Here is a 25,396-nt window from a genome sequence, read left to right as displayed (position 1 = left end):
TGCCGCCCTCTGAAAAAGTTAACTTTCCGTTGCTTGCAAGTGAAGTTTTCTTCTTGTCGCTACAAAATGCAGACAGTAATGAAACGTGATACCTTGTTATCTTTTATCTAGACCTGAGATGTCCATCGCTGCTATGTACACTGTTGTGGGTATTGACCGTAGCTGTATGTGTTGACTGTACACAAGTGTCTAATTACCGACGGTAGCAAGCTGTGTGTGTATTTTCTGGGATCGATGGTGGTGTCTAACACTTCTGTTACACCTCGTGCGAAACTAGGTCAGATTACCGGCATGAGACGTTTCTTTGTGCGCGAGTCTAAACACCCTTTAAGGCTAGATTGATGATGATGTGAGCTCTACGGTGCAGGCCTTCAATGTCCATATGAATCCATTGTTTTATCAATTCTAATAACTCAACCAAAACATCTTTTAACTTCATATCAACAAAAGAACACCCTTGGATTACTATCAACATAATTTGTCCTTGAAAAATGTGTAACACATCATATAAACATGTTATTTGAGACCATCAAATTCTTATGTTTTCCATTGGGTTTTGTATTGCATCTGAGGAACTAATCTAACAGTCTATGTACTAGACTATATTGTCCAGTCACTTTTATTGATGAACCTAATCTCTTTAAAGGGTCATAGCTCAACAATTAAAATTGCTATAGAAAGACAACCTTGACTAATAACATCATCCTTTAATACTTGTACAGTAGTAACTTCTCTGGTCAAAGAAATGCTTAAATTGTTAAAAATGTTAAATAAGCTTTATTTTATACCAAAATCTTCACAATCTTTTTCCATGTAATAACTGGTAGGTTTGATAATATTGCCACAAATTGACAATCAAAGTCATGACTGCTAAATAAAGTCAAAACCCCAAGACTTGTAAAAGAAGATTTATTTTTTATTTTTGTCTAACCTAGTTTGCAGACATTGATTTTCATCATATAAATATGATCATCTCAGAGTGCTAGTTTGTAAATATTTATGATTGGACTGATTTTTTTATTTTCATCAAGTTACCTATGAAATTTTTACTCATCTTCATTTTAACTAATGGTATAACCTTTTAGGCTTGATGAAAATGTCATTGGATTAAGTATTTATCTGAAATCTTAAATGCTATTTCACTTCTTATGAATATTGAAGATGGTATTTCTAAGCTAGTGATCAGGTTAAAATAACTTAAGATAAATCAACATTGTCAGAGCCAGTAGCTAATAACAGTCAATGAGAGGGTACAATGCATTAATATACTTTCCTCTAAAACAATGAGTGTTTCTATGGTAACCTTTTCAGCATCCGTATCTAAAAGTCATTCTCTTTCAGATGATGAATATTAATAATCTGTAATTTTCACATCCTGTTCCTTGATTCATTTCTTGTGCAAGTTTCTGAAGCCCCAGTCGCTTGATGACATGGACGTTTCTAATTCTGATGGTAAAGGGGGTGGGGTGAGTGGGTTAGTGGGAGTCATATATATTACATAATAGTCACATACTGTAGTCCAAATCAAACTTATTATTGTACTTGTCCCATGATAGTTTTTTTTTTTTGTAGTCTTCAAAAACATTTACAATGTAATAAGTGTCAGTGATATAATGTTGTGGAAGGGTCCATCAATGGCAGATTGTTATTTTAGCACCAAAATCTGACTCATGGCTTCATATCGAGGTGGGGGAAGGGGGAGGGGAACAGGGAGAAGTTGGTATGTGGGGTAGAAAATTGGTGAACAAACAGGGTTCCCAGCCTTATGTGGTTTTATAAGATTCGTTCATTGGAAGATGTAAGTGGGTTGGTTCTGTTTTCTGTGGAAATCTGCTTTGAATTTGAAATGATGATTTGACCAATACATTTTGGCTCCACCTGGCGAGTCACGTAAAAGGGTCTTTAAATTCAGCGTCCCACACAGAATATTATTAGCAATATCAAATGGGTTACATAGTCCCAAACCTTTACATTTTGAGGTTTGTGCTGGCCAGGCATTCAGAATCCTAATGCTGGTTTCCATTTTTTTATAATGCATGGTTGAGGAAAATCAGCTTAAGTTTGGTCTACAACTCCCTAAAGCCGACCCCATCCCCCCCCCTCCCCCACTCTTAACACACCAGACATTTCTTCAGGATATATCTATTTTACCACTAGGCAGTCAGAAAGTTTGTCAATCCCAATAGGCCCTACCACCCACCAAAACTTTAAGGCAAGCCTGGTTTCTGTAATTATCTTGTGCAGGGAAAACCGCAAAAAAAAACAAAAAAACAGAGACGCACAGGAAGTGATATGTGACTGAAAGTGATGCAGATCCAAACTACACCCAACTCTTAAGTTTGGGGAGGATGAAGGTCCTTTAATCCCCCCCCCCCTCCCCTCAAAATTCCACCCTCAACTGATGACCTGATACTGTACTGGTCAGTATTCATTCATTTAACTTTGGTCCTAACGTTTCCCTGTATTAATCAAGCAAATGTAAAAACAAAAGAGGAAAACAACTCTTTCTTGGGTAGTTACATGACAATATATGCCCTTATTTAATCTTTGCAATCATAAACTCCAATTATCTCTCCAATTTAATTCCATTCTCTCACCAAAATTGCATGTAATTTAAATACATAAACTATAATAATTATTCATTTTTTTAAATGCATACTGGATTGTTAGAAACCTGATTACCGGCTTGATTCACGAAATTAAACACAAAGTAAGAACTGTTAAAATGGCAGTTAATTTATAATAACTTTTAATACCAAACAAGTATGGCAGTACTTGAAAACTTGACATAATTGGGTAAACTCTGAAAATAACTCTGACTTATTCAATCCCTTCGGATGGGGCTCAAAAAGAAGAATGAAAAAAATCTAAGAGGTTTGAAGGAGAACATTTACAAGAATCTCTTACCAGAGTGGCTTAAATATTCCAGAATAAATGATAAGGCCACTAAGACAGACGTTGAAAGACCAGGTACATTATAACTATTGCATGAAGACCATTATCAATATATCTAAGTGGCCCTAAGTATACCTGCCACGTGCTATTATTCACCACATTATTTATATAAAACCTTATATGAAATAAACATGAAAAAGAGAAAAATTACCAAATTACTGTTACTACTGTTTTATAAACTATAAACCAGGGAAGGCCAACCTGCCTGATGGACATATAAAGTGGTGGAGTAATCTTAAAATCATAATTAGTGATTGTTCCAATATCAATATCAGAAAAAATGCCAAAGTTTATTACTGTTAGGACATGTTATTGGTTTTCAAAATAACTTTCAACCAAGCAACCAACTCAAAACACCCCTCCCTCCCCCCACCTCTCCCCACTCCACTTGTTAGTATTCTTGCTTGCAACTTTAAGCAACCTGGGCTTTACATATACAATGACATGAATTTTCTTGTAGTTCAGATTGTTGCATAATTTTCCTGTTTACAATAAGAAAACAGCAGGTACTCAGAGTAACACTATATAAGGACTCTGAAGCAGTGTTCACACTAGGACATCCGATTGCAGGATTCCAGCAATTTACCTTGAGGGTCCCACAAAAATAGTTTCTCTTTGGGGGAATCTCCCACAATTCCTGGTACTTCCCGCTACTTGCACCATTACTGTAGTTACAAAACTTGCCAATAAAAAGCTGGATATTATAAAGCTTTGTCAATTTTTGTAAGGAGTAATTGTGATTGGTCAAATCTTTCCAAAAAGAAACACTGGCTTCGTTAGTGCGGCACTCTACAGTGTATGTACTATATGTGCGCTAAATTTCCGTACCGGCATCTGTAGATATGTCTAACTACTAACACTCTTGAAAATCCCCCCACAAAAAAAAAAATCACCCCTAACATAAATTGACTGGGGAATTTCCCCTTTTTTAACATCCTTGCACTAAACATTGCTCCAAAGACTTGATTACTTGAGACTTGAATTCTGCGAGTATTGTAAACAGATAAGAAAACCAAACAGGTTGTTGTCAAGGATACATTCAATCAACCAATAAAATGACCATATCACATCATTTTTTGCCCTTTCCGGTATTTCCAGCGACTAAACCTTCACTCGTTTGGAAGAGATTTATGGGAGAGTTGCCATCAGTTATTAAGGTAGATTTGATTCCCAGGCTTTTCAGTAGATTAACCTGGAAGAGAAAAGATATGAATGTTGGAAATATAATGACGTAATCAAGCACGAATACAATCAGATCAATTATTGACTTAAACAACAAACCATAATCAGTAAGGTTGTTTCAATATAAGATTGTCCATTTGTACAAAATGGTTACCATTTTTGCTTCCCTCACAAAAGTCAGTGAGTGCAGCTCACAGAATATACCAATGGTAGTTCACTGACTGGCCAAAGAAACTAACAGGTAATAACAATAGAAAGGTAATTCTCTCGTTTTCTTTTTACTTTGAATTAAGACTTTATCCTCTTTTAGATAGTCTGGCCTGTAAGCATCAAGTAAACACTTTTTCCATACTTGACTGCTTCTCTCAATTAAACCAAGAAGAATGGAAAAAACAGAACAGGAGATGGAAAAGGATTAAGGGGCTGAGAGAAGGCATTATGGTCTACCCTGCCTATAGCAAATACCAACCGAGTCCCCTGTTTTGGGCCAAAAAAGGGAGATTTAATATCGACCCGAGTTCATAATGCTAGCCATACTGAACGCTCCTTTACACAAATTCATGTTTAAACACAAAGTGTACTATTTCAGTGGTCAAGCCAAATTTGTCTTCATACAGGAAAGTAGTGCTGACCAAAAGAGCACTTGTGTTTACAATCATACAGGTGACTGGTCAATTAATTAGGTGCGCTCAAGGATGAATCCTAATGGCAGTACTTTGGGTAGTTTGTGCTATCAAGTAACAAGTTATTAATGCTCAATTGAATTTGAGGAAGACTGTTTTTCTATAGGCAGACTTGACCATCATAGGGCATCGACAGCCCTCCCATTTTCAGTGTCCTAGATTGTAATTATTCACATATTATCGATTTCCCTTAACGAGTAGACTGCAATTTTAGTACACTTAACACAAAATGTACTTTGGAAACTGTGTGGGAAAACTGAGTTTCTAAATATGATATCAGGTACATTTTAACCAAGCTATCAGAAGAGAAACTAAAGCAAACATAAAACACTTCCAGGTATACAATTACTTAAAACCAGGAATGTATGGTGAATAAACCTCTGGTCATTCTAAGGTAATCTTTACCTTGGATGCAGGTCCAGCAATGGCTATCTTTGTGATGGTCTCAATTCCAATACTGTCCACCATGGATGCAAATTTCTCAACCTGCAAGATGAAAAAAACATGTCTACCTTGACAAAGAGACTTTATTTCAAGAAATCACTTACAAAGCAAACAATGCCCAACTTGATACAGATGTACCAGCCAGTACTTTAGTCTTAAGTCTTTAGTACACAAGCCTTGGCCCTACTTACACCCTTCCCTCCCTCCTCCAAGCAATCTTTAGTACACAAGCCTTAGTCCTACTTACACCCTTCCCACCCTCCTCCAGACAATCTTTAGTACACAAGCCTTGGTCCTGCTTACACCCTTTCCTCCCTCCTCCAAGCAATCTTTAGTACACAAGCCTTAGTCCTACTAACACCCTTTCCTCCCTCCTCCAGGCACTCTTTAGTACACAGGCATTGGTCCTCCTTACACCCATCCCTCCCACTTCCAAGCCTTCTTTAGTATACAAACCTTGGTCCTGCTTACACCCTTTCCTCCCTCCTCCAAGCCTTCTTTAGTACACAAACCTTGGTCCCTATACACCCTTTCCTCCCACTTCCAAGCATTCTTTAGTACAGAAACCTTGTTCCTGCTTTCACCCTTTCCTCCCTCCTCCAAGCCTTCTTTAGTACACAAACCTTGGTCCCTATACACCCTTTCCTCCCACCTCACCACCCATTCAGGACCCATTAACGTCCATTTCACCTCTATTTCTGCCATCCTCTTCTTCGTATCTAACTCCAGCGTGTCCTGTTGCTGCTGGTAAGACAGTTCTGCCTCTCTCAGCATTGTCTGTATCTCCAGGTCGGTAGAGTGAATGATGTTCTCAGCCTCCTGTTTCAGGGTTGCTTCATCAATACTGCTCTGGCCCTCTATCAAGAGCTTCTCAGCTTGAGCCTGAACATAAACAATAACTCACTCATTAGTGATATATATACATATCAATGCATAGCCACCTTGAAGTTTATGGGTGTCTAAATCTCCTTCTTCTTTGGTAGCGACAGGGGGAGAGGGCAGCTCACCATTTTTCTTATACTTATTTAGTGGTAGTCTGAGAAGGATATGCAGAGCCTGAGGAGACAGTTGAAACACAAGTGTTTTCTTTCTTTGGGTGGAGGAGTCTGGGGTTCTAAGGACCCATGCAAATATAGCCACAGGATGTTGTATGGATATATCAATGTAATAATATACCACACTGGAGGGTGAAAACTTCATCTCAACATCTTAGTCTAACCGAGTAAAAGTTGGTTGACACTCGCTTCACCAGATAAGCATCTACAAACTCAAGGAGAGAATGAAGTGGGGCAAGGGGGGGAGGGGTGGGGTGGGCAGTATGTGTTGTTTTATCTACCAATATAACAGTTTTCCCCAAGTAATTTCTACCTATCAGTCATGCTGACTTTTTGTGACCAAATTTTTGGTACAATTTGCTCCTGCTACCAGAAAGTAATCACTTTGAAGTAATCACTTTAACATGTTTACTATTTCCTGAAAGAGTGTACTAGCTGGTGCCTCACCTGTGCCTCTGCTTTGGCCTGCCCTGTTGATTCCACAGCCGATGTCTGGGCTCTGAGTTCGTATAAAATACTCCTGGCTTTCTCTGCTTCCTTCTGATTCACCAGTCGTTGTCTCTCCAGATGTCCTTTGGCCTCTTGTTCCTTGCGAGCTGCCTCGTGGCCAGCTGTCCTCTCTACAGAACTGACAAAAGAAAAAGAAATCAAGAGATTTGATTACATAGTAGCAGTGGATTTGCAGCTTCTAAGAATAGTGGAGGGGGGGGGGGGGGAAATGTCCACAATATGCTTTTCTCTTTGATGTAGAAGGATCTGGGTGGGGGGGGGGTGAGAAATCCTACCTCACAGACAAAGAGAAACAAAAATCACCTTAGAATTACTAAGCAAAACAACCCACTTTCTTCTCTTCTGTCTTTTATTCACATTGAAATCATCATTCAAATTTTGGGATACAATATTTAGGGTTTCCCCCTTGTGCACCTAAAAGTCTTCCATTATGCCTTTCATGTTTTTCTTGGCTGGCAAAATTATGTCACCATTGAGCCTGTGTATAATTTAATACCCTTGTGAGTCCATTCGGAGCTACTATCATAAATACATGAAATGACACGGTTTGTCAAGTTTAGGTTCTTTTGTTTTAATAATTTAATTATTTCACTCACCTGGTTGCAATTTCTATTGCCATTTGAACCGATTTGAGCAAGCTGTCTTTCATGGTCTGGTCCACCGGCTCAACAGACTGAATGTCTATATTAGTGATGACCTAAAAATAAAATATAAATATCAAAGGACTGATGGATACTACAAACAAATGATGATGAAAGAGCAGATAATTGAAAGATTATAATTTATGGTCACGTTGACTGTAATTCACTACTTTCTGAACATTCACATTTGTAAATTCAACAGAAACATCTAGTTGCTTTACGGTTTAAAGAGGCTTTCTTCCATCGATGATGGTAAATTTGTAACAGGAAAAAAATCTCCTTAACAATTCAGTTCATTAGTGTGACTACTTAATTTTCAAGTCAGATAATGAAAATAATATGTAACAAAATCGTTGAAAGTGGTCATCTTGATCTTGCACATGATCAACAGTACATGAAAATAGTGCCTTGGCAACAGCTTTATTAGAATTTGAAGTATTCCACAAATTAGTCAAACATTTATATATAGAAGGTGAAAAACTCTAAACAGTTTCTTAGTTAATTAGCCCTTTTATGAGATAATAATTGGTAGAGTTTGGTAAAATTGCTGACTATTAATAAGCACAAACAGATATCTGCTTTAAGATTACAAAAAGCTACTGCAACAACCAGTCTCTACCAAAATCCCTTGGTGTAAACAAGTGGAAAAGAATGACCTGACCTGACCTGACCTGACCTATTAAAACAGTTCAACTCTTTTCTTGGAAAATGTTCTCATTCTTACTATAAATCTTGCGACTATGTTTTAATGTGAATAATCAGACCACACAAAACTCACCAATTTGTTGGCTTCAAATTTCAGTTTTGACTTCATTTGGCCTTTATCATCCGTTCCAAAGACAGCCACTTGCAGAAGCTTCATAGAATGGCGATGAAACTCGTCAAATTTGACCCTTGACACTGCTCCTCTGATTCTACTCCCTGTTTGTTAAAAAGGAGCAAAATCAATAATCAGTTTATTAATCAATAAGCAATTCATCTTGAGAAAGATTTAAGACAAAGATGATTAGAACACATCAATTCATCAATAGGAAAACATAAATATGAGGCCAAAGGCCGGCAACTTCTATCTTAACAGACTGGCTACACGGACGTGTCGAGATGGGGAGCTATTCAGGCTACCAGAAACACATTCTGTGAGACATTATAAAAGTTGTGAATGTGAAAGTTACCAGAAGGGATTTTTTGAGCCCACCCTTTTGCTAGTTATTCTTCATTTTATTTTTATTTAAACAAAATATTCACATAGATTAAAGCTTCTGCGTATTCGTAGATACCAAAGATGAATGGTATTGACTGCCAATTCCAGAGGAAAACAAAGCTTCTGAAGTATTCTCTGACAATGTAAACTGAAACACAAGAACTTCACTCACCAACTTGCCGACAAGCGAAACCGATGAAATCTGGTACAGAAAATATCAATTTTTCCTCCACCTCATTTCCTTGCTCAAACTAATGGATGGGAAGAGGTAAAAAATATCATCAATTCATTGGAAACATTTTGCTCTGCCTAACAATTTTACAAGGGAAAATCATGTTCACACAGACTGGACCAATTGAGCATACAAATACCTTGTAGTCTGCTTATCTGATCCACACCCCACCACCGTGCTATCTCCACCCCTTATTCAAACTGCTAAAATGGTAATAAAATGCATATCTACCCATAGAGTGAATCAATAATACAAGACAAGTTTGTTCATGATAATACACTACTGTCACTATATAGATAAAGGGTTGGGGGTAGGTGGGGGGGGGGAATATGTTATGAATGAATGCCTAGGTTTAGGACACCATACTTTGGAGAGTTACCATAATGCCGAAACTACCTGTCCTGTCTATATGTACTTTCATTGAAGGATATACCACATTTACACACAGAGTCAGACATTTCACCACATCTCAAATTCTCACCAGAATTCATCACAAGCACTGACCTCAAAGAAGTTATTGAAAGCTAATCGGATTCTCAAACGAGCGTGATCAGATGTTTCGACCTGCAGAAAAAAAGAGAAAAAAGTGTAATAAAATAAAAAATAAAATACAAGATAAATTAAATCATTTTAATGGTCAAGTATGGTTTCCCCAGATTGTAGCAAAGAAAACACAAAAATAGCAACTTTTATACAAAGATCACTTATTGCTTATCTTCATAAAACATTAGCTACATAGCACTTTCTTCATGAATAAACATGATATAAATATTCCTCATGAATAAACATGGTATAAATATTCATTACCTCAATAATATCAGTGATATAATCAGGTCCAAGCATTAGACAGATGGTTTGAAGAGCATTCTCCTTCTTGGGCTTCCCAGCTGTAGAAGAAACAATATCTCAATATTTGGTTTATCTCAAAATTTGATAAAGCAAAGTAATTTTACCAGCTAGAAAGGGAAAAATCTGCTTCTGCAGTTTTAAAAACACTTTGCTGTTGTCTCAATTTACTTATATTATTTCAAATTTGCATAAACAGAGGTTATCGCTGACAACATTTTCCACAAGGACATCATAAACGAAGTGGCTGAGATTCCAAGGTTGCTTAACAATCAAATTTAACAGTATCAGTCTGTTGATGTTGCCAGCTACGCATATTTATTCTTCTCCTGTCCCAACCGGCCCCCCCCCCCCCGGCCCTCAGCTAGTACTCAAAGATACTGAACATACAGTAGGTATTACTGCTTAACATTGTGTGCAATCGGCAAGGCTACTTTTACTTGGGTAAAAAGATAATCATTAGGATATGTTACAAGTAATGTAACATTTACAACCATTTTCTTTACATACCACTCAAGCTAAGTACATTAAAATCTTCATGTGGGCCAAGGATGGCCATATCTGGTCCAAATACGACTCGTCCAACTTTCTCCTGGTATTTGTAAACCTGTTTGGGAAATAGCAAGAAAAAATTATACATTTACAAAAAGTGCCCATTTCTTCCTTCAGTAGGTAGGGGAGGGAGGGGGTTGGAAGGTGGGTGGGTAAGAGACTGATATGATGATAAATAGAGTAAATAAATACCATGCAGTAGAATCACCATGAAAGATTTTGCATGTGTGTGTGTGTGGTTGTGTGTGTGTGTGCAACAATGGTGTGTGTGAGTGTGTAGAAATAGATATGAATTGAGTATTAATTATTGTAACTACTAAATAATACAACTTACTTGCTAATGATATCACACAATCTATGTGATATTTCAAAGCACACAATCTTTGTTTTTTTTTAATCGAGAGATATTATCACTCATGTAAAATGTTACATCTCCCTCAATAATTCATTTTTTGGTGCTCTGGCACCAGTTAATCTATTGAAATTCATTCACGAGAAGAGGAAGGGCCGAGCAACATCATTACACAGTCCACCATAGCAACAACAAAAAAACAACAACAACAAGGACATACATGATACATCTGCGGATCACTTTTGGAAAGGTTATGGATACACACAAAAAATAATAAAAAGATCCCAAACCAATATCCACCATTAACACTTATATATAACTCAAAGAAAAGCCCAAAAAACAGCAAATAGTTCCCATCTGAAGATGGTCATGCTAAGATCGAAATGTCAGGCCGTCTAACATTAATATAATTTACATATGCAACATGAATCACTAATGAGGTCATGGGAAGTTATTAATTCTCAATATTACCTGTACAGCAGTGTTGTGTGGACATCTGTAACGAATGACTCTGGTTTTGTTCCTGGGCTGTAAAATGAAGAAATTTTTGCATGAATGAGATATATGTCGCCAACAAAACAGGAAAGTTTTGCTACACAGAGATGTAAGAAGGACGTTATACTTCTGACTTGATAACTTTTTTTTAATGGTTGTCTGATTCTTCTAGACAACTTAAATGCGGTTGGACAACCAAATAACCATCTTAGCTTAAATTCCTTGGAGTAATTTATTTTGTGAATGTGTGTGGACGACTTGGCTGTTATCATTTGGTCTCCTTTTGCTGATATATTGGGCTTAAAATTAGAGAACAAAAAAACAAAAAAAACTTTTCTTTTAAAGATCTAGCAGAGCATATTTAACATGAGTTCACCGACTATTACTCAGACCTATGTTGAGTTATTTTCAAATCATCAGATTTGCATTAAGGGCATATTCCAAACATTCCAAACAAACCGAAACTCATAAAATAACAGTTTCAGCTAAAATAAAATGAAAAAATCCTCAAATTTGATTATCACATTCCAAAGGCTACAATCTTATCAAGAATCTTATCAAATATGCAGGTCGATTTCCTCATACAAGAATGACGAGAATATGGAAGCATATCTGATGCAAACAATCATGTTAAATTAAACGTTTTATGATGCAAAATCTCTTTATTTCTTCACCTTTTCTCCACTAAATTCGGAATCAATAGATGACTCAAAATAGGCAAGTTTTCTAATATCCCCTTCACCAAAACCACCTCCATTTCTGTTGGTGAAAGAAAAGAGTCAACAATTTTAGTTATCAAACAGAAGAGAAGTTTAAGGTATATTAATTTAAATGAAAATATAAGGTACATACACAAAATACTTCCATGTAGCAATCTGAAACATACATAATTTAATCTACTCTGTTCTGTACATATTCACATCAAAATACATAACCCCCATTTAAATTAACCCATGATAACCCTTGAGACAATTAAAACCTTTTGTTCTTTTTCTCTGTAAAACAGATTCACATTCCACAGTCTTTTAGTAGCTCCCTTGTGTAATCCCCTCAACCATTTATCATGTTTTAAGTCTCTTGTCTGAACACATCGCTGTAAATGCTTTGAATGTTGTTGAATAAAAAAAGTTGAATTGATAATTGTCTCGTTTTATTTACATATTATAGTCTTTCAATATTTAGATTTTAAATCCATCCCATTCAAGGATGAATACTGCTAAATCTGTTTTGAAATCACCTCTTTCAAATGTCAGCTTCCTCTACTTTAAATTTCCTGAAAGCGTAAGACTTCATTTTCAAAAGCTACTGGTTGTGCAATAACTCTTCACCATTTCACTCGTTTCATTGGGAAGTGGAAAGTTAAACCCGAAAGATACATCTGCTTATAAAAGGCTATTACCTTAACATATCATTCATTAGTTGATTTCAGACTTCCAGTTATCTTAGTTCGCTTTAGGAGAAAATGGAACTTGTTATGCTTACATTTCCTTGAGATTGGTGGATATCTTAGCCAAACTACGACAAGAACTTTATTTTAAGTAATTTAAGTAAAAATTCCATGTATTTTGCATTCCACTGTTAACTTACTGTAAAATCTTCTCCACGACTTCTGGTAACTCTTTCTGCCAGAGTTGTTCGTGTTCTGTTAAGAGGTATGACTGCGGTCCCATGATGGCCTTCACCTGTGAAGTTTAGAACCGGAAACCTTTATTGATCGTGTAATCCGCATAAATTAAATATATAGACATGGCTTACCAATTTGGAATTCTTTGTGGTGCAAGTAGGATTACACACACAGTCACAAGGATGAGTGCAGGGTCAAGTACAAATACCAGTACAGGGCTCCATGTGTTAGGACGAGTACATACATTGCACTACTTTATATACTAGATTTCCCAAATATCTGAGAAATAATACAAGTACAAACCCATGAGGCTGAGTATGAGTACAGAGGCAACTGAGCTAGACTAAGAGTGCAGACACACTACACGTCTGCAAAACACTACTACCGGATGTATTCAATCTTTACAGGTATAATACAAGTACAAACCCATGAGGCTGAGTATGAGTACTGAGGCAACTGAGCTAGACTAAAAGTGCAGACACATGACACGTCTGCAAAACACTACTAAGGCAACTGGGCTAGACTAAGAGTGCAGACACACTACACGTCTACAAAACACTACTACCAGATGTATTCAATCTTTACACAACTGGTTTTGATTGCAACCAGTCATTGGTCAACATGCAAATAGGTCATTTTTAGTTTCTTGCACAACTTCAATAGAGGGAACAAGTTATCCAGCATCACATGGCAAAAAAAATATGCAAATGATCAAACTGCTTTACAAGTCCCAAGATGCATAGCAGTTTCTTACACAGGGACACATAGTATTTTAGAAGACACATAAATTAGGAGCACTCAAAACTGTTACACAAAAATTGGAAACTAACTTGTTCCCTGAAATACCTCACGAAAATCTGTTTCATTTAAAAAATAATAACCATGGCTAAAGAAAACATTAAAGCAAATGAAACAAGGCCTAGCCTACTTTTCATAATAAAATCAATAGTTGTGGTTCATATATATATATCAAGAGTTATTAAAGAGCTCAAATAAAAACAGCTTTTTGCAAGAAACAACAAATTCTATAGCAGTTGAGCCAAAAGTTGCTCTTGTTACTTGAGTGAATATGGTAAAAAGTGGAATCTGGATTTGTAAATCTAATAATGCTACGTGACTAGTTTCAATAAATCAGCAACAAATGAAAAATAAACATAAAGAGCCCTCTCATAATTGACTACAATCATACATACAAATACCATAGGAATCGTGACACAGAAGACCATGATCTCAAGAAGTTTATAGAGTAACACAAATGGTCTGAAAATGATTTTTATGGGATGATAAAAATTAATAAAAGGAAGAAGAAAAAAAGTTTGGTCACAAATTACATAGACAAGAAATTACCTCTCCAGATTGCAGATTTCTCACATAGATTCCCTCATTTTCGCCAAGAGGTATGGCTTTTCTATAAAAGACAAAAAAGTAAAATCAAGACCTTGTCACATCATCAACAAACACTGAAGTTAGATTTGCTTTGTTGTTATCATCTTCCAAAAATAATCACTGATCAATGTTAATTAGTATTTAATAATTAGTTCCATACTATACGACCAAAGGGATCATAATGATGTATGTCTATTTCACTTAGTTCATTTTTTAACTGAGAGAAGATAAGCTTTAAAAAAATTGTCTCTTTGCTTTATTATTTGAGTAAAGGATAAACGATGTTGGGAAATATAAAGTTTGTTTCGATAGAGGTTAGAACTTTTGGGCTTGAAGAGGATATGAACAAGTAGTACTCCAGAGAACAAGGTCCTTCTCTCTATGAATTGAACCATTAAGCATTAATTCAAGTGCAAACTTTAACCAATCAATGGTTGGCTAGTGGAACTAATATCAGAGATAATACAATATGAATGAAGATAACATTCCATGTTCACTTGATATAGGGAAGAAGAAAAGTTCAGATTTGTCTTTCAGAAATTGTATGTTTCTGTTCGTTGATAAATTATAAGGGAGTCATTCGAAGGTAGTTAATTATTTGACTTACCGGACAAGTTGTCCATCTCCTTGTTCGACGACATCCAACTCTATAGGAGGTATGTAGCAGCGCGGTCCCCGAATCATCCAACGATCACCGCATTTACGCTCTTTAGGTTTCTCTAAGGAGGAGAAAAATTGAAACAATAAATGAAATTTAATTCTATGCAATTCACGAATGGATTTGAAGGGTACATCAAGAAGATGTGTTTTGGAGGCATGTAGGATGTTTTTTAAAGTGTTTGTGTGAAGAACATTCACACACATAAGTATTTTCTCCACATGACATTACAGAGAATATAAAACAACAGAGGGGGAAAGAAACAGATGTCTCAAATTGTATTCCTTTTGAGTTGTTGAACTTCCTGACGCGATCAATAAAAGATATAGGCCATCAGGTGAAGGTCGAAATTCGCTTGTTTCGTTCCAGCAACTGCGGGTCTAAAATTTCTCTACAGCATTGAATATATAAATTAATTAAGATTAATGATCCAAAAGTTCTCCATGTACTTTCCTGCAGTTTTTTTGCAATTCCGCTTGAAAGATCGAACTATATTTTTTATTGCGTATGTTAAGAAACTTGCCGTTTTACGTTCAAAAGTTGTGCGCCAGTGAGATATCTGTACCATGTGATATGAATTGTCCAATGAGCCATGAGTTCTGTGTGCAATCTTTGTAGAAAACAACAAACATGGCGGCTCCCACGGGCGCTAGTCAGTCTCCGACACACGGAAATCTACAGTGCTCAGTGCACATTGAATCTGTAAAATTTGAAGCATTCAAGGCACTGACGAATAAACGATGGACTAAAGTTACTTCCTGCGCTAAAGATTGGCTTAATCTCAGCGGGGGAGACAGTGATATCGCCGTACTACTGATTACTCCATGGCCTACTACGATGAAGCGTGTGTTCAACAGCATAGTATGATGGGGTTCCACGATAAGTGTTACAGGCGGTTCATTGATAGCAAGCACATTGCTGCAAGAAAACGGACAGTTCCAGACGAGACCCCATATGATTTTAAAGGAAGAATTGACGGAAAAGATCGAGGAAACCAAGCAGAAGCTCTGGTGTATTGCCTGTTCAATTTATTATATGTGGGAAAAGAAACAATACATTACTAGGCGTTGCAAACGGGACAAGCTGCAGCAGGCAGAGACTTTCGATGGAGGTAAGCCTAAGCATACTACACGACTCTACTTGTACTTCTGTGGCATAGTTGAAGTGTTAAGAGAAGTTGCATAATGCAAGATCAGTAGCTCTTAAGGGATATAATCCAAGTCAAAGGGCACAGTGTTGGACCTGAACATAATATAATTAGTGGCATGGTCATCTGATTTGTTTTGTTATATGGTGGTAGGAACGGAAATTTGTGTCAAATTCTCCATCTGGGCACTAGCCTAAGTGTTAAATACAGGCTTCATAGTTTTCTTACTGTGGCCCTTTATTTGAATGATAGGGATATTATATTAGTTAGAAAAATAAGTGTAACAAAGGTGCAATAAGGTTAGGTTTGCAAGGTCTTATGGTCAGCCTGTCTAGCTTTACCAAAATGAACAAGTATCTGTCTCCTTTATTATTAGTAACAGATATAATCTACCATTGTATAATTTAAACCATAACATTAAGAGATAATGTACTGTACTGTCAAAAAAAAGCCAGTTTTAATTCTTTTTTGCATGACACTGGTTTGCAAAATTTGAATGTGTCTTTGTTTGTCCATAGAAGATGAGCAGATCACATGGTATATAAATAAAATTGTCTTAGTTCTTATTTGTTCAAACTTACATTTTGATCAACAGAAAATGCAAAACAATTTGCTTTTTTATTTCATTTTATTAAGGTATTGCTGCGACAAGCAGCAGAGCGGAAAAAAGATGAGCCCAGATTTTATGAATATTAGAGGAAAAGACCGTGTTGCCATTGAAGTGAGGTACCACTCTCTATGTTGAAGAAACTAGATACAATTCTTGACAAGGAAGACATACAGATCTTGAAAGGTAAAGTACTCTCTCTCCAATGTGTGGTTCATTGAGTGTTCAGGGGTGGATCTAGGACTTTTGGAATATGGGGGTCCTCCCCCAAGGAAAATTAAAAAATTCTCTAAACGCTTTGAGATGCAATATCAGGTTAATCTTTCCATTGAAATTATTAAAGTAATTTGCAACATATTTCTAGCTGAATTGTAATTATATTGGTACCCCATCATAAAATGTGAGACTCAAAAATATCGAATTTCATGGTACAAGGTGTTCTGTTCATCTCCTCCTCAGAGCAGAGTTTACCACCAACAAAAGATGCTCTGATCCAGCATGTAAAGCGCTGCACCAACCAGGCTGCTATTCACAGTAGGGCATTGCAGCAAAGGATTGATGCACTCTCACCAGAGGGACATGGATGGAAACTTGAAAATGATGACCTTATAATCACTTGGATGACGAAGCCACCTGACCCAGATGTTTTGCTTCAGTGTGTCAGCAGTAGCTGTAGAGTCGGCAAATGTCTTAAAGGAAGATGTTCCTGAATGAATGCACAACTACCGTGTACAGACCTATGTAAATATATAAATTGCAGCAACTTCCAAGAAGATGTTGAGATTGTTGATGCAGGGGAAGATGATTTGGAGGATGAACTGTGATGGTGTTAAATCTTGATATCTTAGTCTGAAATTTTAATCAAGTTTGAAGTTTGTGAAGAGGGTTAACTTTTTCAAAGTCATGTTGTCATTATTTTGTTCCCCAGAGTTTAAAGGAACCAGAAAACATGATCTTATTCATATATTCATTTTAGCTATTAGTAGCTTTACGTAGATTACCCTACCTACCAGACACCTTTGATAAATATCCACATTTTCTTCAAATCACACTTTTTTTTGAGAGGGGAGGGGGGAGGAGGGTGTTATGGGCATGCTTTACCTCTTGCATATTCACAACTACATTTACTGATGACGATGACGCAAATACTGCGTCCTGAAACCAGTCAAAGGTTTATATACTGTTGTTGGGGAACCATCGCCCCTGACCCTGTTCCAATATCACGGTTCTTTATTGTTTGCCGTAACATTTCATTACCTGTTTTATTCATATTGTTAATATGTTCTGTGCATCTGTTCAAGTTTTGACTGAAGGATATTCAAGTCTTTAGTGACTTTTATTTCGTCTAATTATCTTCACCTCTACTACGGAATAGACTTTCCCTTTTCCATACCATATCTGACTTCCATGCAGTGAATTGAAGTGGATACTGTTAAGACTAGTACAACTGTCCTTGGATGAACTTTTAATCACTTATTAATTCCGCGCCGCGCCTTTTGATGAAGAACCTGTATCTTGAATCATCGCAAAGGCCCAGCTCTACTACACCATTGAGTGTATCGACCCAGTCTTAATAGATACATTATTTCTTTCTATCTGGGGCTTAAGTTAACTGTCTTTGTTATTCACTTATTTGTACCATTCACCTTTATTATTCATATTATTTGTAGAATATAGAACTATTATTATTCAAGATACCATTCGAAACCTTGTCGATCTTTTCTTTTATACGTTAACTCCCTTGGAAACTCTTTTTGCACGAATACGAATTATAAACATGTCATTTCAGTAACAAGGAGAAAGTACCTAGTTTTGCAGAAGACTGTAGAAAGAGTACTAAGGTAACGGATATATACCGACTATAACTTTATTTCACATCTACGATATGCCATGACGTCTTAGTGTGCCAACTTATATATTGATTTATACAAAAGAAATAGCTCACTGGTCTTGGGGCATTGGTACATCTCATTGTAACTAGGGATTTAGCTACATGTAAAGTAGAGGGGGAGGGGGTCGCATTTGTAAAACAGTTTGGATGGGGAGTGTAACAATTATGGAGAGGAACTTTTCATTATATGTGTATATTTACGCATACATGCACAGACGAAATGCATTCATAACATAGGGGGAAAATCTAAAAATATTTGATTTATTACAAAGCATTATATCTGAGTTTATTAAAAGTGGTACATTTTCATAATTAAAACCCTTAAGCTATAATGTGCAAAAATTGTATTTCATATTTCAAAGTTGAAAATGTGATTTTTTACCATTTTGGCGAAAATGGAGGGGGGGGGGGCACAACTTGTAATGCCTGAAAACAATCCTCACTGACCCTTAGACCAGAATCCTCTTCCACCATTCTTGTAACCCTGACCCAACTATTTTACAAAAAAAATATATCAGTCGTAATTTAACATATAAGAAAAGAGTGGTATGTATGCACCACTGTACCAAATCTAACGTTAGCACATGTGTTCCTAATACATAGCATCGTAGCACGTAATGTCTACATAACATACCCAATTTCAAGGGTTTCTTACAAAAATACTGCAGGAAATTTTTTGGAGAACTTTTGATATAATGTTTGTGATGCATTAAACTACCCAAAAATGCATTAAAAGTCTAGACCCGTTGTTGCTGGAACGAAACTGATTTTACAGCCACATTTTGAGCTTCAGCTGATGGCCTAATACACTAGGTTTACAAGTACTTGTGGTTTTGTCATATCCTAACACTAAAAGAAACACTTGTTTGCAGCCTATACAATTAGTACTTACATTTATCATAAACATTTGTATGCTTACCTCCGGCAGACTTATCGGTGAATTCACAGTTGGCCCGAAGAACGATGGACTGATCAGGGCCGAGGATAAATTGTTCTTGAATTCCATGCTTGATTGTCTCTCCTGAAATTTTGGGATTATATAAGTATCAAAAAAAAAATCCAATTCTAAAGTTTATTGATTTGATTTTCTGATAAGTATTATTTTCATAAAAGAATATCTAGAAAAATAGAATTGATAAAGAAAAGGTATTAAAAATCAGTTTTTTTTATGTTTTGTAGGGCTATTGTGAGTGAAAAAGAAAATCCTTCAAAGGTCATGTTAAGGATAAGATTTCATACCCTAGGATAGAAAAGTTGAAATGAATGAAATACTGTATGATAAACACGTCAGTCATTTTGGATAGCTCTGGAATAAATAACTTTACCTGGATGTAGGAAGAAAGAGACAACCCCTTTCCATAATTTCTCCTTTCCGAGTTGGCAAACGCCATCTCTGTCTACAGGGTTGGACACGACACAGAACTGACCTTTGCGAAGGACAGTCTTTTGAACAGCTTTCATGACCTCCTAGAAATGAGAGTAAAATAAACAAATTTTGAATGGTTTCTTAGTAATTTGTTGTAAGTATGTCTCCTATATCCCAATGACCTAAATGCCATTTCTAAAGATATAACCATAAAATGTTATGTCAAATTACTTCTAAAGTGAATCAGCCTCACCTCCAAAGATAGCTGGACACACAATCTGGTGTGGGAGGCGGGGGGTTGTCATATGCCAGGTCGACCTTGGGGACAAATTATAATACTTGGCTCCCTTCAACATCGGGAAGAGAGCAGTTCTAAATTGTTTTTAGTGTACTACGTTCATGAATATTCAAATAGAACTGTGTGATGATATTCTTTGGAATGAAAACAGGTGCAGTATTTCACATGATCTCAGCAATGGAAAAAGTCACATAAATGACAGTTGGATCGCTCAGCTTAAAGGGTATGAAGACTCGCGCAAAAAGAAACGTCTAATGCCGGTAATATGACCTAGTTTCGACTGAGGTGTAACAGAAGTGTTAGACACCACCATCAATCTCAGAATATACGCACACAACTTGCTACCGTCGGTAATTAGACACTAGTGTACATTCAGTACATACAGCTGCGGTCAATACCCACAGCACAGTGTACAAACAATACAGCAATGGACTCAGCTATGGATCTCAGGTCCAGCTTAAGATAACAAGGTATCACGTTTCATTACTGTCTGCATTTTGTAGCGACAAGCAGAACACTTCACTTGCAAGCAATGGAAAGTTAACTTTTTCAGAGCACGGCACGCTGTTTGGGGCGAGTCTTCAATGCCTTTAAGTTATGCCTTCAAAACAAAACATTACTCACTTCTCCAATTTCTGGGATGTAACTGTTGATCTGTTCTCCAGTCACCAACCACATTTCTCCTGCACTTCTCTTCTTCTTGAGAGCATCGACGCAGTTGTGAGTGGCCTTGATGTGCAATCCTTCTTCAGGCTTGAGGGTGTATGCAGGAACTAGATCTACTACCTGTCACAAGAGTTTATATATATAGGACATTAATTGTTATAAACAACAAATGAAGGTAATGAGAGCAAAAACTGTTAATAAACTGGTTATCAACAGCAAAAAAGCCTGTGAAGGTAAATCTATCAACTTTAGAGAGCCTGACGTTTCCATCCTAGCAAGAACTTAATTAAAGTTGTCAACGGCTGAATCCAATGGTGATGACCAAAGCTTAACAATGAAAATGGAATCAAATATTAACCTCTATATGGTTACAGAGTTAGAGAAGTTACTGTAAAAGGAATATTTGACTCTCCAGTTGGGCTCAAGCTCCCCGTAAATCAGATGTCATTTTACAACCTTCCTACAACTTCAGACGAACCACTCATTCCTTTCTCATGCAGGTAAATATTGCACTTTCAATATCCAATATTTATTCTTGCCTAAACTTATTACTGACTTTGTGTACTGACTTTGTAGCTGGAAAGTAGCCTTTACAAATACATGTACCTGCTACAGAGGTCTCCATGAAGTGTTTGATAATTGCTTTAAAAAGTAACCATAATTTCTTGGGCAATTTAGCTAAAGACACAATCAGGTTGCTTTATAAACCATTTAAAATTCTTCATTGTTGGTCCTCTAGTCCACATAATTCTTACCTCTTCATAGACCCCTGGCAAGTAAGATCCAACTTTCTTTTCAAGCCATTCTTCTCCGGCTGATTTCTTTCTGTAAGAAGGGCAAGACAAAGAGATGATTAGTCAGAGTAAAAGTAATTAATATTAAATGACATTCATCATTTCTTTCTTATTGTTCTCATTGACTTACACTCCTGACTTGGTAGTGAGATCTTGTTTGGCCCTCATTCTTATAGCTTGGTTTATACCAATCACCTGAGCATCTACAACTCCTGTAATCTCCTGAAAAATAGACAGAACAATAAGACTTTTGTTGTTATTTTTTAAAATATTATAGAAAAGAGATCAATCTCCTCCAACTGAAATCCCGATTAAACCACTAATCTATTTCTCCACTAATCTCCACTAATCTATTAACCACTAATCTATATTTCAATTGTACCACCTATAAACTGAATATGCCCCTTTCCTTTGCAGCAACTATACTAAACACCATGAAAATAGATTGAAAAAAAAGAAGAACTTTAAGAAAAGATTAATAACGAGTAATTCCACCATTGAGAAATATTTGCATGACTTTTGATAAAATATGAAGTTGGGTTACCTAACAAAGCTTCAAGAAAGATATTCCCCAAAGCAACAGACTTACTGCATCTGATAATGGCTTGTAGGTGAGTGGACCCTCCAGTTGCCAAAGATCTCCAGCTTTCCTAGCGACCCCATCAACCATTCCGTCAACCCTTGAGCACAGCCTCACAGCCTGGTTAGCTTTCACTACAGGTAGTTTCTTGATGGCATTGGAGTAACCTATCAACACAAATAGAGTGTTGGCATGTTCTTACTGTTTCATGACATTCTGTTTGATTTAATACCTTTTGAACAGATATGGTATCAACAACACTTTAGAGCAGATATATGATAATCTCTACCAGTGATGGGTAAGTATGTCAGAGTTAAACAAAACAGACAGCCATTTTACTATATGTAGGATAAGGGAGACATTTTAATGTGAGGTAAAGTAACACAGATTATCCGATAAACATAAAGAAATGTTGTATAGTTTAATAATAATTAGCTCACTCATAATATCTATATCATTAGTACAATTTCAACGATTGTGTTATTTCTTACCAAATTGATCAATTCCATATCGTTCAGCGTCCTCTAAAATTTCTCCTGGGTAAAGAGGAAACGGCTCCTGCAATAAAAAACGCACAAAAAAACACACACAAAAATAACAAATTTAGGCTCCTTTTTCATACATTATTGCTGAATTCCCACTAAGTTTTTGTTTTAAGTTTTGGAAGAAAATAATTCCAACAATTCCAGCAATATTAAAATGAAGTAAATGACTTTACATACAAGTTTACACTCTCTGTCTTCCTGCATACCTTACACACAAAATATTAAACATTGCTTGAATCCTCCTTTAATGATTTAGCTGTGAACGATCAATGTCATCTCTTACTGTACTTTTATAGTCACTTGTGCATTTAAGCTTACGAAGATGTTTCTCTGGGCTACACAAATTCAATTAGCAGACATTATTTGAGTAGAAACATGTCTCCCTTCCATGTACCTAAAATAATCTTGCATTTTTAAAACATTGACACCAAGAGAGATACATATTTACCTTTAACAAACAGTACTTTCAAGGAAACTGTACTTTTTAACCAACTGCATGAAATCACATCCCCTGTTTTGATTGCACCAAACAATACTTCCAATGTATTTTGAGTAATATCTTGTTGCTAGGAACTGTTTTGGTGGCAATGAAATTTGCAAACACACCATTGCCAAGTACCTGCCTATTGGTAACTAAGTACCTGTACACATGGTTTGTGTATAGAATGTTATTGAGAATGAATTAAAGGCAGCCGGTTACCTGGTTAAATCGTACATCCACATCACCATGTTTGAGCTCACACTGTTTACCGACCTCATAGTTCCTGATGAACAGACAAGATACAAAGGCTTTCCATAGAAATCAAATGAGATAAACAGGATCCATAACAAAAGGAATTTATGATATTATCCGATTTACTTCAAAATTATTGGAACTTTAAGGACTCTTGGAGCAAAAACTTATCAACACATTAATTCAAAGTTGAAAGAGAGAATGCAAGATGCATCAAAAAAGTTATTAATGATTAAGAAAGTTGTGACTTAATTACAGTACATGATACATTAGACTCCAGGATACTTGTAAATCAGGTTACAATGAAAACTATAATATGTGTATGCTACTTCTCCAATGGTACCGAATTTGTGAGCTCTGAAAAGAAGAGATGTTGAAAACACCTGTATGCTTCTACATTACCATAGAGCTTCAAATGATTCAATGGTTAAATATTGTCAAAGGTTTACCTGTGATGTAATATTGGGGTTCCACAACTTTTGTGGTTACCTATGGTATTTTTATGTTTATCATGTTGAGCTAGAAATATAACTAAAATAACATAGTTTTCAAAGAAGTCAGTATGAAGGCATTACTTGTGCTCCCATTATACAATCCTGGCTAGAATTCTGGCTGAAACTTTTACACTATCACATGTCAAATTGGTAAGATCTAATTACTTGAATCTTTTTTCATAACTTTGCAACAGGTTTTTAATCCATTGTAAAATTCTGCAAAGATATTTAGACCACCTACAAAAATGATTAACTTACTTGACAGGGTTCTTGATACAGCAGTATTTTCCAGGAGGGACAATGATCAGATTTAGAGGTCCAACTGAGAGTTTCTCATTGTACTGAAGAACAACTTTCTTTGGTCCAACTTCAAGTCTGGTAATGTTTGTAGACTGCAACAGATGAGAAGACAGAGTTGAAAAAGGTAAGTGTATACTGCTATATACTGTAGTATGTGAGACGTTGGCATATACTACAAACTACAAACAAACATTTTCTTACTGTATGTTTCAGCACATCAAAAGACTAATAGTGTTGTGAATGGGTGGAACTGTTTGCCTGAGAAATTTGTACAATTTGCAAGTAGTGTGAATGGGTATAAGAATGCTTTGAACAAGCACATTAAGCATTGTAATCGTTCCGAGTGTTTGTGTCTTCAGTTTTTTTTTTCTCTCTCCTATAGGGTCCTTGATGGGGACTTGAATGTCCCTCCTGATCCTTCTTTCTACTAGACTAAACTAAACTTTAACATTATAGATTAAAATATGACACCTGGTGATATGCTCCAATAGTGGCCCCTGGTTCATCAGAAAGCCCTCTGAATCAGGGCCACTTTTCACCCTTTCTTACCTTAGAACTCTTATATAAATAACATGCAGCTGACATGAGAGGTAATTGCAGTACAACTGTAAACCACTGCCTTGTTGTTGCTTGCTACGATGAGATATATGATAACACGTCAGAATTACAACTGTCTATGGATGAGACATTACCAAGCTACGATATCGTAGCCTGAATTCCGAAGGGAGTTACTTGAGTGTATATGTCCTACTAGTGTGCCCTGTGGTCATTTCTAGTTGTGGGGCTTTTTATGACGTCACGATCCCATGCAATGATCTCAGGTTTATTCTAATATCACATTTAAAAACCTTGCAACACTGGGTTGTTTTCATCCTAGTATAGGCTAGCAAATAGCATATATCGTCAGTTCACTGACCATGTCCTATCGACTCAATACAAAAATCTTACCATATCCAAGATGTGAACAAACTGTAGCGGACCGACATCTACCAGGTTATGCATTTTTATTTATTTAAATGTGCTCTGTATGTAAAATGTAAAGAAACTCGGACGGATAAAATGCTTAACGGCGACGTAGCTTAGACAAGGAAGTATATTTCATCACAATTTATGGTCATTAGCGATACCCTTGTTGAGTTGTTGTACAGTCGATATTCAT

At 36.4% G+C, this 25,396-nt stretch overlaps 1 protein-coding gene and 1 long non-coding RNA gene across 2 annotated transcripts; one reads left to right on the top strand and one right to left on the bottom strand.

The window, feature by feature from the left end:
- Window positions 1-1,037: 1,037 nt before the first annotated feature.
- LOC139968114 (major vault protein-like) lies at window positions 1,038-25,391 on the bottom strand. Its single transcript, XM_071972493.1, has 25 exons — window positions 25,186-25,391; window positions 24,196-24,329; window positions 23,411-23,474; window positions 22,657-22,723; window positions 22,175-22,332; window positions 21,716-21,807; window positions 21,547-21,616; window positions 20,750-20,911; window positions 19,787-19,928; window positions 19,381-19,482; window positions 14,766-14,877; window positions 14,120-14,180; window positions 12,736-12,830; window positions 11,823-11,907; window positions 11,125-11,181; window positions 10,260-10,356; window positions 9,711-9,790; window positions 9,408-9,467; window positions 8,844-8,922; window positions 8,249-8,391; window positions 7,426-7,526; window positions 6,767-6,947; window positions 5,955-6,146; window positions 5,226-5,306; window positions 1,038-4,147 (listed from the first exon to the last, which is right to left on the bottom strand). Exons 1-25 carry the CDS (start codon window positions 25,237-25,239, stop codon window positions 4,025-4,027), a joined length of 2,592 nt encoding a protein of 863 aa, XP_071828594.1. The 5' UTR covers window positions 25,240-25,391; the 3' UTR covers window positions 1,038-4,024.
- On the top strand, window positions 14,905-18,663 carry LOC139968131 (uncharacterized). The gene is made up of 3 exons (XR_011793225.1): window positions 14,905-15,927; window positions 16,600-16,756; window positions 17,030-18,663. It is a non-coding gene; the product is annotated as an uncharacterized lncRNA (long non-coding RNA).
- Window positions 25,392-25,396: the final 5 nt, after the last annotated feature.

The sequence above is a fragment of the Apostichopus japonicus genome, chromosome 5 (genome assembly GCF_037975245.1).
Source record: "Apostichopus japonicus isolate 1M-3 chromosome 5, ASM3797524v1, whole genome shotgun sequence".
Lineage (NCBI taxonomy): Eukaryota > Metazoa > Echinodermata > Holothuroidea > Aspidochirotida > Stichopodidae > Apostichopus > Apostichopus japonicus.
This window is presented reverse-complemented; position numbering and strand designations above follow the sequence as displayed.